Raw genomic sequence first — 15,369 nt, 5'->3', positions numbered from 1 at the left:
TATCCTCGTAGGCGATGGGTTAGGGTTAGGTGGGGGGCTGCAGGATCGGCCTCGTCAGGAGGCTCGGACGTGGCGAGATGCTCGAGCGGCCACGCGTCATTGGCACGCGGCTGTTGTGGCATCTGTTCTGTCACCTGGAGCTAGCAGCAGCTAGCACCCGCGTATAACGAGCCCTCGCGAACACAGCGCGCGACACGTTAGCCTGCGCGACACGTTAGCCTGCGCGACACGTTAGCCTGCGCGACTGGCTGTAGCAGTCGAGCAGGAAAGGTCTGAGACGTTGGAGGCGAATGCCTGGAGGGACGGGGGCGGAGAGGTCCGGGGCACAACTCCTCTCTCTTTATTGCCTCTGCAGCTGTCTCGCTGCTCCAGTGGGAGTGAAACGGACAGGTGCCCCCACAGTTGTCTCCCCCACTCTGCCACCATACGGCCCCCCTCATGTGGCCGTGCGGCTGTTGTCCTACGACACCTCCACAGAAGCTCCAGCTCACAGCAGGCTGCAAAGTTTGCGTTGCCATTTGTCTGGAGTCGGGATTTCGGCCGCTCTCCTTCTTCCTGTCTTTTCTTGTGGGCGTTCCACTCTTTCACTTCTACCTTTGGATTCCGGCTCTTTATTGTTTGACCTCTTTTTCTCCCTCCTCACTCTCCCTGGGGCCCTGGCAGCTGTTATCTCAATGTTGTGCTCCAAGAGACTCTGGAAGAGGGGGATGGGTTGAAAGAGGGAGAGAGAAATGGAATGGGGGGAAGAATGGCAGCAGGAGAACAGGAGATTGATTTTCGGGTGGTGGGATACCCCGGGGCAGTTGTCAGGGAAGTCCTTGGCTGAAATTCCGCAGAGGGACAAACGCAAACAGCTGAAGGAAACAGAAATCTGACGACGTTGTCGGTCGACCGTGGGCTCGGTGATGCAACGCCAGCGTTAGCATTCATGTTCCTGGAGAACGGTGGCAGGTCCCGATTGTGCAGTTGTTTGCCCGTCTCTGCGTATGCTAACGTATGCTACCAGCATGCTAACGCTTTGAGCTCCAGTCGAGTGCAGAAGGCTGACATAGTTTCTCAGGTCCCGGCGAAGCGCGCGCCCCGAGGCGAGGGAGAGTCGCGGCCTGCTACCAAACACCGCCGCGCTCGCAGGAACTCCTCCACGGGTCGTTGACAGTTCCGCAGCGGCAGTTTGGGCACGGACCTGCTGAGCTGCGTTGCTGTGGCAACGCGCGTGAGAGTGGCGGAGGGTCCGAGGAGAGAGGAAAGATGGGAGATAAACCCTGGCGTGCCGGGGCTGCCGGCGCCTCGTGGCCCTCGTGGCCCTCGTGGCGGGGCGTTTAGGGGCCCCTGGCGCAGGAGCCGCCCCTGGCTGATGACTTTAGTGGTGAGGATGATGATGGTGGTGATGATGGTGATGGTGATGTGCTCCAGCTGGCCGGCGGAGCTGCAACAAAAGCACCGCGGCCGGACAGATGTGGTGAACAGGACCAACCCGTTTCGTGGCCGAGCTGCGGCAGGGCTGCGTGTGTGTTGGGTAAATAAAGCGCCGTCCCTCAGGTTTGTGTGTTCACCTGCACGCTCGTCCGGGCCGGGGCCGCTGCTGCTCAGGGGCCACGGACGGGGACGAGTGTTGTCATCGGCGGATTATTGTGGAGCGTTTGCTTTAGCTGCAGCTGAGACCTGCAGACACACACACACACACACACACACACACACACACACACACACACACACACACACACACACACACACACCTTTAATAGGAGTCTCCTCGGACTGTGGGACCCTACAAGGTAGCGGCTGAGGGGGGATGGAGACTAGGAGGGGATTATTTGACGAGCACACATGTTACCCTATAAGGAAATGAAGACGAGTGTGGGGGGAGGAGCCGCGGCCGTCGCGCGGGCGCTGTTGCTATGAAGCAAATGGACTTGATTGACAGGCGCGGGGCGGGACATATGAAAGGCTGCTGTCTGGGTTTTACGGAGCGTAAAGAAGGGAAGCGGATCGAGAGAGTGGGAGGAAAAGTAGATTGGCAGCAGGAAGAGCTGAAGAATAAAAGCGAGAGCAATGAGGAGGAAGGATTAATGTGGGATGCAATAATGTAACAGGAGGGTGTCTCCCTGCTCGTCGCTACGCCGCGCACGTTGGCCGGAAGTGTCTCCGCAGCACCGTCGGAGCCACCCGGCCCAGTTCTTCCCGTCCCCGAGTCCAGTTGTGCCTCCATCCAAGTTGTGGAAGGAGATTTCAGAGCGATGGCGGGGAGCAGCGATATGCTGAAGCGACATTATTGATGTGGAATGACCCGGCATCGGCCTAGTTAGGTGTGAGCTGCCCCCCCCCTCCCCCCCCGGAGCGTAGCTACAGATGCACGCGCCTTCCAACATGTCTCCTCAGACCCTCGCCGCTGCTAACTGACCTGAAAAGCTCCAGCTAGCTCCAGCTAGCTCCAGCTAGCTGGCTCGCTCTGGCCAGACCAGCACACGCACCTACGACCCTTAGCACCAGCGGCGTGTCCTCAACACGCCTGACGACGTGCACAGAACGGCCGAGCGTTCCTCCTCTCTGAGGTCAGAAAGGTCAGGAAACAGACCCCGGTTTATAGAGGGGCCGTTGCGATGAGTCTGACACGGCTCCCAGGAAAAGGCCGACTGACGAACACGAAGGCACGGTTGCTCCTGGCAAGTATTCCCGCTTCTATTTTGGGCTGGCAGAGGGAGCAGGAACAGCCGGGGTTGTCCATTCTCCTGCTAGGCTGTAATCTGTTTCTGTGCAGAGCAACAACAATACGGCGCGTCGTGATTGGTCGCTGAATCTTCTCGATTCTACATGTCAGCTAATGTAACCTCTGCTGTGGCTCCACCAATGAGCTCACATCTGCCATCTCAGCCTTCCCTGGAGCCGTCTGAGCATCGAGCAGCACAGATTCTTAACGGGCGGATTTCCACCCAAAAGTGGCTCTTGGCTGTTGCCGAAATGTCGAGAAAAGGGATCATGTGACCAGATTTGATCATCGCTCCACCGTCTATTCACGCTCTGTCGCTCCTTTCACAGCACAGAGCTCTTTATTCCTTTCTACATTAATAAGAACGTAATGATGTCAGCTCCTCTTTTTCCATGCGGTTTGACGTGCAGGACTTGGTGCACGAGCACGTGCACGTGCGCGGCACATCCCTGTCCTGTAGACGTGTGGCTGGTTTCATCATATCATCTGAAGGTTGTGGCTCAACCGTAAGAGCGACCAAACTGCTACGTGGGCGTATGAGCGGCGCTTCAGTAAACACTGCTGCGTGTCATGCTCGTGCACGTGTGGCGTGCACGCAGGCTTCCAGCAGCTGGAATAGTCCTGAAACCGCGAGTTTGTGTTGGGATCCGCTGACGGTTTAACGTTTAAGGTTGTTTTATATCCACACTAGTCGCGTCTGCAGGTTAAAGCTTAATTATGCCGGCGGTTCTGGGCGCTTTTGCCTTTCAAAATAAAAGTCAGAACATTTATTGGTACCGATACCAGTGATATTTATCTGTGTGGCCACAAACCAGGTCCCCTTTTTTCTAAAAATGTCTTAAAAGCTTCTTTCAGAGCTCCATTTCCTGCTCTGGATATCATCTCATCGCCCGTCTATCTCTGCCCGACCTTTGTCCCTTCAGACGATTAGATTAGGAGCACTCTGTTCAAACCACCTCTGAGTAGACAGCGCTGGGTCCAGTTCAGTACACTCAGCCACTAATTGTGCCTCACATCCAACCCTGGATCCACCTCAGAGGTCCACAACATCAACGCAGAACGTGGACCTGGTGGTGGATAGAACCGGGCCTTTAAAATGGCTGCCGGGCGCGTGGCGATGACGCCATGGACCGGTGCTGCTACCGAGCGCTGGGTGGCAGAGCGACGCGAGCACGCGGCCCGAACAGAACCGGACAGACCCGGATATGGACTAGCGAGCAGGAAAGTGCTGTAAGACCAGCTCGACTGTGCATTCCCAAACCAGGATGGAGTAAAGACGCATTTTAATGTATTTCAGGTGCATTTGCCACAGTGGCATTAGCATTAGCATTAGCATTAGCATTAGCATTAGCATTAGCATTGAGCCAAGTCTGTTGAGTCTGTATTATTCTGTGTTCCACGCCACTGAAGTTGTTCCCAGTTTCGGTAGCATCCTTGTTGACCATCCCGGGTCTTTCAGTCAGGCTGCGGCGTCACAGGTGTGGTGCTCAGAAAGGTCACAAAGCTGAAAGACAGATGGCGTGTGCACAGAGCCACTCATGCACGCAGATACACTCACCCACACACTCTTAACACTCCCAAAGGGACAGAGATCCATTGTGCCACTCAGATGGCCAACCACACGTGCACGCACACACAAATGCAAAGCATAAACATGCTATTTAATCTCAAGGCTACATTATAATGCAGAACTTGGCTATGTTGACCTCACCTCGCTCTAAATAATTAGGAAGACTTTCACAGGTTAACACACGTGTTTGTTAATTAGTCACCATTTGCAGCAACTAGCAAGGAAAAAAAGATCAGTTTAAAGGATTTAGTGAAAATGATGCAGCGGTGCACAAGAGTCGGGCCGGTGCTCTCGGCTCACTCACCACCCCCCCCACCACCCCCCCTCCTTTTGCCCACTTCCTGTTGCCATGTAGGGTGGCCACGCCCCCTCCCAATGCTAAGGTGTGTGAGGATTTTCAAGGGGTCACAACGATTGTTGGTCTCTGTTGCGTTTAGGTGTGTGTTTGTGTGTCAAAGGTGGTCGCCGTGCACAACGGTGGTCGCCGTGCACAACGGTGGTCGCCGTGCACAACGGCGGTGCGGTGCACGGGCATTTGAGTCCCGGCGCACCGCACCGAGCTCGGAGGCATCGCACCCTGAATAATAGATGTGGCAGCTGTGAATGTTTAATGCACGTTGGTGCTATAGACACAAGCACATATTTCGATGCACCCTGAACCATTCGACATCATTTCCTGAAGCCTTTGACATCATTTCCTGAAGCCTTTGAGAGGGAGCTGTTAGGGCAGGAGTGTTGTACGAGCGACCTTCTCGGCGTTGTGTGCTGAAGCTTCTCCAGCTCACGTTCCTCCACTTTGGATCCTAACAGGGCTCCCAAGACAGTGTTGGCGGTCAGGAGGGACTCGTGCCACCAGCCTTCTCTGCTTTCCCCCCACCGCCCCCACCGCCCCCCCAGAACGGCCTGACCCTGGACTACGGTGGCAGCTTGTATGCAGCAGGATCCGTCCAAGGCCCAGTGGAAGCAGGCGGGCCGGCCAGCAGTGCCCCCAACGCTGCCAACAGCCTGGCTGCCCAGGTGAGTGGCTCTCTGGGCCTCTGCCCCCCCCCCCGCCCCCCCGGAAACAGGTCCTGGGGACTAAAGGGCTCACTCGTTATGTTCTCATCTTCCTTTTCGTCCACTTCTGTGTGTTTGGAAAGATGCAGAGATGTTGAGACGCTGGCGGTGGAGACACACGCCGCTACGGCGCCGTAAATGTCCGAGTTAGGAGCTCACCACACAGTTCTTTGTTTGTTTGTTTGTTTGTGGCTCATCCTCCACTCGTATGAAGCTCCAAATATTGAATGGAATTCTGATTGACACTGATGCTGATAACGCCGCGAGAGCAGAACTATTTTTGTACGGAATATTTATTCCGTGTGAATAACGGGGCAGCAGAAGTCCGGCTCTGGAACTGTCCCGTCGCTCAAATGCTGCACCAAGAGAAATTAGAGGAGACGTGGCAGCAGGAGAGCGGGGTTCAGACCTCTGGTACCTCAGCGGGGTTCAGACCTCCGGTACCTCAGCGGGGTTCAGACCTCTGGTATCAGAGCTAACAGAGACGTTCCTAGCTAAGATGTTGGTTAGGAACGTCTCTCTCTCTAACCCTAACCCTGTTAGTTAGCAAATTCATCAGTTCTGTGTTTGGTCTGTGGTTTCCCAGAAGAACCTGCCCGACTTCAACACCTCATTTCGTTTGTGCTGATGAGGATTTTAATTCTTAGTTTTATCCTGAACGGTGGCTACGGCGTCCTGGGGTGACCCGATATGTTCTTGATTCTAATGTGATCTTCCTTCGGTCCTGTCCCTGTCGCCCAGCAGTCGGATGGCTCCTCCCAGCTGGACGGTCAGTCGGGGGTCGGCTCAGGAGGAGGTGGTGCTGGAGGAACTGCAGGGGTCGACTCCGACGATAAGGGGACCCCTAAACGCCTCCACGTGTCCAACATCCCCTTCCGCTTCAGAGACCCCGACCTTCGGCAGATGTTTGGGGTGTGTAGACCGAGACGTTCTGACGTCAGCAGGGCGACCCGAGGGTCTCCACAATGTGGTGCAGAAGGCCAGGGGCTCGGCAGTGCTGCCACCTGCTGGCCAGAGATGGGACTACACCTATGATGCCTGTTCAGCCTTCTTTTTCTCCTTTTCCTCCATTTTCAGCAATTTGGCAAAATCCTGGATGTTGAGATCATTTTCAACGAAAGGGGATCCAAGGTAGAGCGGTTTCACCGAGCATCTCAGTAGACCTCGTTCATCCGTAGCGACCGCTCACCCCTCGTCTCTTCGCCCCGCAGGGTTTCGGTTTTGTAACGTTTGAGACGAGCGCGGACGCAGAGAGGGCCAAAGAGAAACTTCACGGTACGCTGGTGGAAGGACGTAAAATCGAGGTAACTTCCTGCCCCCGCAGCTCCCCCTCCCCCCTTCAGCTTTCAGTTGTACGCAACAGCAACCATTCTCTCCTCTGTTTCCCCTCCATGTCTATGAGAATGCGTTGGTCGTGGTCGTCTGTGCCCAGAGGCCCCGGGTGGCTGTGTGTCCGACTCTAACCTCTGGCTTCTGAAGGCACTTCCTGTGGATGCTGATGCTCTTTGTTGTTGTTGTTGTTGTTGTTGTGAGCTGTCCGTTGCACCTTGGTCTGAAACGCTGTGTGGATTGCAACCGAGCATGCTGGGTGGCGTGGGCTACACGGCGGCATGGCTGGAGGCACGCCGGCGTGACGGGGCCGTGCTGGCGAGCTCTGCTTCTGTCACCGCATGTCGGATCTTTTTGTTTTGGTTTTCCCGCCTCATCGCCACCGTCATCATCACCATCATCTCCTCGTCCGTGGTCACGACGCGTGGCTCTTTTGATTGGTGGTTGTCTTTATGGGCAGGCAGTTTTCTCGCCGCCTCGTTCTTTCCTCTGAAACATGCTTGCTGGTTGCTGTCAGAGGCTCCTGTGTGTTGCATGGGTGGATGGCGGGGCTGGTGTCGGTGGCTCGCCGCGCTTCCCTTCACGTCACCGCTGCCTCCGGGCAGCACTTTTGCTTTTCCTTCTGTTGACGGGCGCCTGGACGGATGCATGACCGGGCGTTTCCAGGGGTCCTTTAGGCCGCCGCGCTGCTGTGAGAAGTGTGGCGTCGTTTCTGATGCTGACGTTTCATTTCAGATGTCAGACGGGAAAACAAATGAAAGAAACTTTGATTGCACACACTTTCATCCCCCACTCCTGAGCAACAGAGCAGCAGATCTCTCGGAAGTGCGTTTTGTTGTGATATTCTTTCTTTTCCGTGCGTTTCCGTCAGCATGGGCTCGGACGCCAGCAGCAAATGGCCGTCCGGTTCAAACCCGCGCATACGTTCGCCATTTGCCCTGGCGCTTGATGTGACAGCCGCGGTTTCCTTTTGTAGCCGCTCCCGAAGCTTCCGTGCATGGTGTCGAATGTCGTGCACTCTGTGTCCGTGTGTGTGCAGCAGCATTGTGGGGGGAGAATGAACACGTGAGGAGAGCGCACGGTTCTTCCCTCTCCTTTACTTTCCCATCCTCCATCTGTCTTTTCTTCCTTCACCGTGCCAGTCCGTCCGTCTCCCCCGGTGTGTGTGTCCACTCTCTCTCCTGCCCCCTGCCCCCCCCCACATATTCCTGTCCATTCCTTCTCCTATCATGGTCCTGTCCCACCACTGAAGCAGCTGTGATCCTGAGTGAAATATCCAATAACCAAATAATGGATTTCTGTCGTTCTCTGCTTTCATGTCTTTGCTCCTTTATTACCCCTTTGATTTGTGTTTTTAGTGCGTTTGTGAAAGTGGAGGCTAGGTTGTTGTCCATCGGCGGGTTCTTGTAGGTACCTGTTGACCGTGACCTGTCACTGGCTCCCCCTCCGCCACAGGCTGGGGGGGGGTCGCTCCTCATTACCTCGTTTGTTCATGTTTCTTTTTTGGTTCATCATTTCTTTCTTACATATGTTTTCTCTATTTCCCTGATGATTTTTGTATGTTGTTGTTGTTGTCAGTCTCCACGGTAACTGCTCGCGTGTCCTCACGCCGTTTCCCTGGCAACGGTAAGTTGTGTACACATAGCATCATCTTTGAATGACCCCCCCCCCCCCACCCCATCGGACCATAGTTGAAATAAAATGCACCCAATTGAAGAACTCATTTCCTGGAGGGAGATTGATTGATTGACTGATTGATTGACGGGCAGAATCCGATTGGCTAATCCTGTGACTGATTGGGGAGTTGGTGAATGAAATTACCCGTGATTAGCCAGTGACCGCATGGCATCAAACAGATCAGGCCACTTGTGTAACTGAATGTCGTGCATCTCTCTGCAACTATGACTACCACTTTTACGCACTCATTCCAACCACCTCTAACTGCATCTAGCATCGATCCAGAGCTGTGTCCTGCATGGTCGACTCTCTCTCTGGTCATCTCTATGACGTCATAGTACTACGTCATCTCTGTGTCATGTGTCAGCCAGTAGTTGCATTTGTGCACCTTAGTGGGGCAGCATGTTGAAGCATGATTGCTATTGTAGCTCCAGCTGGAGACCAGGGCGACCGTGTGTCCCACCTGCTGGTTCACTCCTGTATTTGATCATTGCTTCCTGCAGACGGCCGTCGCGGTGCAGCTCTTTAGACATGGCGCCTGTGTTTTATGGGATGTGGATGATCGCGGCGTGCCCCTCCACATGCCAGACCATTGAATTGACACGTCTCCGCTCACTAAGACAACACAAACGCTGTCAGCAGAGTAATGGGGAGGAGAGCAGTTGTGCCCCGGATCACCACAGATTTTCCTTCTTCGTAGTTTTCTAGAAAGAGGCGTCTTTTCCTCTCCGGATCAGTTCGGACCGGCTGGTGTGTGTTAGTGGTTGTTGCTTTCTGGTGGGAGACACTGATGCCCGGCAGTGTTTCACAACCACGGTTTATTCCAATTGTTTTCCTTTGTTTGATTTCTGAGGAATGATGCTATCGCACACGCACACACACACACACACACACACACACACACACACACACACACACACACACACACCACCATCCTCTGTCTGTAGACTTCTCTTTCTGTGTTTTTACTCTTGCTTCATTTCTTTCTTCCTCATTTCTCGACTGTTTGCTCATGAATAGTGAGATCCTGTGTGTGTGTGTGTGTGTGTGTGTGTGCGTGTGTGTGTGTGTGTGTGATGTCGTTGGTCTTCATTAGAGATTTGCACATTTGGACGTGTTGTTCTCCACCTCATGTCTGTGTGTTTCTGTCTCTGGACTGGCTCCTCCTGCATCGCTCTGTTTCTGTCTCCTCCTCTTCCTCCTCCTCCTCCTCCTCTTCCTCCTCTTCCTCCTCCTCTTCCTCCCTTTTCTGTGTGACGTGTTTGATTGGGTGGGCTGCCAACCCGTTTTTGTTTTGATTGGTCTGTTGTTGCATAAGATGCTTGCTGATTGGCTCGCCGCTGGTGATGTGATGCACTCTCGACTGGCTGTGTATAATTTGAGTTTGACCTCTTTGGATTTTGTTGCCTTGTGTTTACTCGACATATCTGCTGCTTAATTCAACTTCTTCCCCTCCTCCTTTTAAGGTAGCAATGGAATGGTCTTGGATTTCTGTTTGAATGCTTTCAATTTCAAATATTTTTTCTTTGTTCTGTGCTCCAACAGTGGCGTTGTTGTGTGTGCCTGAATCCTCACCAGAGTAAATCTGTGATCTTAATATCTTTTTTTTTCCTTGAATAGAAGTGCATGAATCAGTTACCATCGCTGGTCAGCAACAGAATTAACTCTAAATTCAGCTATTTTAAAAACTGTAGCGGCACCTGACGCTCACAGACCAGATTTCTGGAGCCTGCCAAGGGTGACCCGGTGTTTTGCTAATGCTAAAACTGCTAATGAGACTCAGCCCAATTTGAGAATTCCTCAGCTCTTCTTCACGTGTTGTATTTGGGACGGTGAAAGCGTTTTTTTCTGGTGTTAAGGTCAACAACGCCACAGCCAGAGTGATGACGAACAAGAAGATGACCACCCCTTACGCTAACGGAGAGGGGCTCGCCGCGCTGCCATACGGTAACACGGCGTTGGACCAGCGGGTCCTGCAGCTCGCTGCCCTCGTCTTTGCTAGCGTCAGCCGAGCGAATACACGAACGCAGACCTGACGCGTGTCATTCTTTTCTGTTGACCACAGCTGGATGGAAGCTGACTCCCATGGTCGGAGCCATGTACAGTCCTGAACTCTACACAGGTGTGACCTCAGAAATGGCCGCCGTGCTGCGTTGGACGGGTGAATCTTCATCTCTGCCTTTCTCTCCATCAGTACCTGGCTTCCCCTACTCCGCCGCTGCCGCTGCCGCTGCCACTACTGCCGCCACCATCCGGGGAGCTCACCTGCGGGGTCGTGCTCGGCCCGTCTACAGTGCAGTCAGGGCAGCGGTGCCCCAGCCGGCCATCCCTACTTACCCAGGGTAAAAACACGACTGCCCCCCATGACTTTAGATAGAAGTGACGGACGCTGTGCATGTCTGAACTCACTTCAATTCATGATTGTGCATGCTGTGTGATTGAAAACATTTGAATTTACATGTAGACATTGATAGCTGGCGCAGCTGAAATACCATTTCCTTGTACCTCATGTGGTCATAAGTGCAGTCGTATATTTCTAGACGTATAAATGAGTACTCCAGTACTTGTATTTACATACAAAGAGGTGGTATTTTGCCTTGCATGTTGCACGGTGTGTAATAATCTCACTCTCTTTTCTCTTCTCTCTTTCACAATCTGTTTGGCACTTTTTTCACGCCTTCCCCTCTTTTGTCACTCTCATTTGTTGTTTCGCGCATCGGCCACACGGTGGCGCATCACACCTCTTTTTTTTTTTGTTCTTCCTTTGCCTCTCCACCACCGTTCCTTTGTGCTGTCTCCTTCCCTTCCTCCTCTCTCCTTCTCTCTCAGTGTGATGGCCTATCAGGATGGCTTTTACGGTGCCGCTGACCTCTATGTAAGTATATACCTCCACTCTCTACGGCCTCACCCCCGTTTCCCCCCTGTTGCCTGTGGGTTTTCAAGTGTGAAATGACAGAAGGACCAAACCCGTAGAGACGTATACTTGCCCAGTCTTTTCGTTTTGCACGTGTAGGAATTTGCCGTTTAAACCTTTATGGCTCCAAAAGGCTCCAAAGCCAACAGGCGCTCCTGTGATCTCCACAGATTACGGGGAGAGCGTCGGCGCTCCGGTGACGGCGCTCGTCCACGAGTAGACTCCTCTAGGGTTGGCTTCTGTGCATTTGTGAGTTGGTGTGTACTAATGTGATTATCTGTATGTGTAACGGTGTGTGTGCGCGTGTGTGTGAGACCAGGTTGACAATAGCTGTTTCTGTTCTCTCTGTAGACTAGTGTTTCAGGACATTAGTGGCAGATTGGCCCAGGTAGGGTTTCCGCTCTCTGAGAGCCAGTGTGCATCCTCCTCGTCTCAATGACTGCGTGCTGCTAGACATTATTGACCATCTGAGATTGAAATGCCTTATCTGTCTTCTTCTACTAACTCACTGGATTCTGACATGTGTGGAGTTGCGGAAGGGGGAGTTAGGAATCAAGCGGGATGGAACCTAAACGCTCCGATCACATTAGAGCTCCGGGGACGGACGTGCATCCGTGGCGAGATCAAAGGTCGATGAATAGGGATTTTAAGGGTTCTGGTGGAGCGCAAAAGCCGCCGCTTTTATCCCCATTTCTGGCTGCCTCCCATTTTATTCTGTTCTGAGGAGTAAATCAAATTCTCTTGAGTTCCTCCCCGAACGTGATGGAATTAAAAATCTGCTTTCATTCAACATCAGCTGCGTTTTCCCTTTGATCCACGGTCCCTCGTTCTGACATGAAGAACATGGAGTCAGATCGCTGCCACAAGTCGCCCGCACGTCACACCGCACGTCCCCTGCACGTGCACACGCGCAGCACGTGCGTTGACCTGCGCCGTGCTCTTGGGGCGCCGCCGAGTGCCCGTGAGCGCCGTGTTGCCCCGGGTGTGGCGCCACGGGGCGGCGTCTCCCCGCCGCTGGCGCCGAAGCTTCTGCCTCCAGGTCAGCAGGGCGCCTCGGCCGGCTCGCCGTCCACGCGCTCTTCTGGGGGGCGGAGACGGCGACCGTGGTAACGGACCCGCGGTGTGATGTGCACGTGAGCTGTGGCCGTGATCCGGCTCCGTAGGACGTAGAGAAGTGGAGGAAACCAGGCTGGACTTATCATCTGCCCATCCAAACCCCTTCCAGGAACCTCCCTGTGTTTCACCTGTGGCATGCTAACTGAATCAGTGTTGGCATGTTGAGTACTGACCAGGCTGACCCCCCCCCCCCACCCCCCCTCTGTCAGTAGTCTTTATTTCACTCGTTTGCTGTTGATTTCTACTCCAGTTGAGAACTGAAACGGAAGCAGCCGTTGCTCTTTTCCGTCTCCTGATTTTCCTTATATGCTCCTTCCCTCCTCCTCTGCACCCCCCCCCCCCCATCCACCCCCCCGCCTCCCTCACATAGCAACTGTTGCTCCTGAATGTGGGGACCTGGTCATGACTGATCCTCTAGGGTAGAGTGGTTGGTGTGTGTTTGTTTTATTCTTTGAAGGAGAAAAATGAAGCTAATCACTGTTCTGAGGCTTGGGAACGCACGTGTGTGTGTGTGTGTGTGTGTGCGTGTGTGTGCGTGTGTGATCGGCTGACTTCTTACACCTGTAGTTCATTTTGTGTCGTTCATCAGCTGTTCATTCAGATATTGACGCAATCATCCTGCCCCCCCCATGACTGTCGGGGGGGGCCGGGGCTCGGCGGATGGATCTGGTCTCTCTCCCTCCGTCAGCAACTCACTCTCAAAGCACTTTAGATGTAATGAAGCTGGTTTGGTTTAGCGTGAGATGCGTTTGCATCAGCAGTCCTGGGGGGGGAGAACCACCCAGAGCCTGAGCTGCACCCCCGTGAATGCCCGACTGCACCAGACTAGTCAGTTGTGCCGACTGCTTGTTAATCTTCCGCTCTTTCCTCAGCAGTTTTCCTCACACTGTAACAAGTAGCTTCACTGTTAGCCTGCTAGTTTTTACCAACTAGTTCTGACTGGTAACAAGGATTCACTCTTTTGTTCTGCACCCCCCCATTGTCTTTGTTCTCCATCACATCTTTCCCCCCCCCCGTCTCTCTGACCCATTACCACCACACAGGGGGGCTACGCAGCGTATCGTTACGCCCAGCCGGCCGCCGTAGCGACCCCGGCGGCGGCCGCCGCTGCAGCGGCAGCGTACAGCGACAGGTGAGATACGAGTGGGAGCAGCACGCCCTCACCCCCCCCCCCCCCCCCCCCCACCTCACCCCCCCACCCCCCCACCTCACCTTCAACAGTGTCAATGTTCTCTGTTGCAGTTACGGGCGGGTTTACACGGCGGACCCCTACCACGCCGCGCTCACCCCTGCTGCCGCCGCCGCCGCTTATGGCGTCGGAGCCATGGTGAGACCTCAAGGCTGAATGAGGGAGGGGGGGAGGGAGCAAGGGGAGGAGGGAGGGGAGGAGGGGGGAGGGGAGGGATAGGAGGGAGGGGAGGAGGGAGGGAGGAGGAGGAGGGAGGGGGAGGGAGGGGAGGGAGGGGAGGAGTTATTATAGTTATTGTAGAGTTATTAATAGTTACAGAGTTATTACAGAGTTATTACAGAGTTATTATTTGTAGAGTTGTTATTTCTTGTACATCAGTTCATGAGCTGCAACTTGTATTTCAGTTTACATGATTTAAATGTGAAACTTCCCCCCCCCTTCCCCCCCCCACAGGCCACACTCTACAGGGGGGGCTACAGTAGATTTGCCCCTTATTAAAGACACTACATTTCCCAGGAGCTCCGTGGAATTCCTCTCCCAGAGTTCCCCTCTGCCATGGAGGACGACTGCACCAATTTTAAAGTGTGGATTTACTGACAACGCTGATATTTCAGATCAACCCCCCCCTCCAACAACCCCCCCCCCAACAAACAACCCCCCCATCCCTACATTTTCCTGTTACTACACAGTAGAAGAACGATGTATTAAAGACTGACAGACGGCCTTGAGATTAGCAAGAACAGAAGATCCAGAGACGACACCTCCCCCACCACAAGGCTGTATTATAACCCCCCACCACCCCCACCACCCCGGGAGCACAAGACTTGGGATTCCAGATGTTCAACCATGCATGTGAAACATCTGGCTGCTGCGTCTCCTGCACCCCCTCGACATTTACAGAGAAACTGTCCACAAAGCATCGACCCCCGGGCCCCCGGCCCCGCCCCCCGGGCCCCGGGCCCCGCCCCCCGGGCCCCGGCCCCGCCCCCCCCGGACCTCAGCGATTCCTCCTCAGATGGAAAGAGGACGACGGAGAGGAGGAAGAGTCATCGGAGCTGTTCCTTACCTCAAGTTTTCTTCGGATGTGGGAAAGTTGAACCTTTAAATTGTTCTGATATGCAAGGAAATTAGCTTAGAGGAAACCAAGAAACGAGCTGATTATTATGGGAATTCTCCTCCTTATCAACCCTTCTGTGACTGAGCAGCTGCTGTTTATAGGAAACGTGTAGATTCAACAGTGGAAGATCAGAATATGCATCTTTCCAATATTGTGACACACCTGTACTCTCACCTCACCCTCCTCTTGCACAAGACCCCCCCCCCCCCCCCCCCCCCCCCGGAACACTAGGAAAACCTGCACTAAACTCCCAAACCACCTTTTTTATCTTTAGACTCTAAACTTTCTGCTGGTAACCTGGAGGTTCAAGTATCCGTTAATGGTTTATGGTAGAGATTAACCCCCCCCGTAGATAAAAGTCCGACACTTTAAAAGTCTTCCTGAAACGAGCGTTTTTGATAACGTCTTCATGCAGCAGATAACGAGCAGCAGGAGACAGTAAAACATTGGACTTCTTCTCTTCTTCTCTGTGCATCCGTCTCTCGTATTCTCCGTTTCCAAATGTGGCTTTTTTTGGCTTTTGTTTCGTTCCAAAGATTTGTAGAAAGCACATTTTTCTGCAGTATGTATAAATATATCATCTTTGTTTGATTATGATTATTCTAATTATTGATTGTCACCATCATTCTATTCCTCTTCTCTTCCTTTACTCTTTCATCTCATTTGATTTCATTAAAGTTAAGGTTGTATTTTT

At 53.4% G+C, this 15,369-nt stretch overlaps 1 protein-coding gene across 5 annotated transcripts in view; it reads left to right on the top strand.

Moving 5' to 3' along the window:
* rbfox2 (RNA binding fox-1 homolog 2) overlaps positions 1–15,369 on the top strand; it is a 23,071-nt gene extending 7,702 nt beyond the window's left edge. Inside the window, exons 3-14 of one of the 5 annotated variants that reach the window (XR_003891460.1) lie at positions 5,088–5,294; positions 6,075–6,245; positions 6,411–6,464; positions 6,545–6,637; positions 7,398–7,487; positions 10,199–10,286; positions 10,405–10,461; positions 10,534–10,681; positions 11,169–11,214; positions 11,605–11,641; positions 13,413–13,501; positions 13,612–13,658. Coding sequence is in view for 4 of the 5 variants with exons in the window: in XM_029850274.1 (XP_029706134.1) it covers positions 5,088–5,294; positions 6,075–6,245; positions 6,411–6,464; positions 6,545–6,637; positions 7,398–7,487; positions 10,199–10,286; positions 10,405–10,461; positions 10,534–10,681; positions 11,169–11,214; positions 13,413–13,501; positions 13,612–13,696; positions 14,012–14,056 (1,173 nt within the window). In the remaining variant the exon portion in view is untranslated. Of the gene's footprint in view, positions 1–5,087; positions 5,295–6,074; positions 6,246–6,410; positions 6,465–6,544; positions 6,638–7,397; positions 7,488–10,198; positions 10,287–10,404; positions 10,462–10,533; positions 10,682–11,168; positions 11,215–11,604; positions 11,642–13,412; positions 13,502–13,611; positions 13,697–14,011 lie in introns of those variants that run through there. The other 4 variants (XM_029850275.1, XM_029850276.1, XM_029850274.1 and 1 more) reach the window with 4 other exon arrangements.

The sequence above is a fragment of the Takifugu rubripes genome, chromosome 17 (assembly GCF_901000725.2).
Source record: "Takifugu rubripes chromosome 17, fTakRub1.2, whole genome shotgun sequence".
Classification (NCBI taxonomy): Eukaryota; Metazoa; Chordata; class Actinopteri; order Tetraodontiformes; family Tetraodontidae; genus Takifugu; species Takifugu rubripes.
The sequence above is the reverse complement of the archived record's forward strand: the minus strand, read 5'-3'. Positions and strand labels throughout refer to the sequence as shown.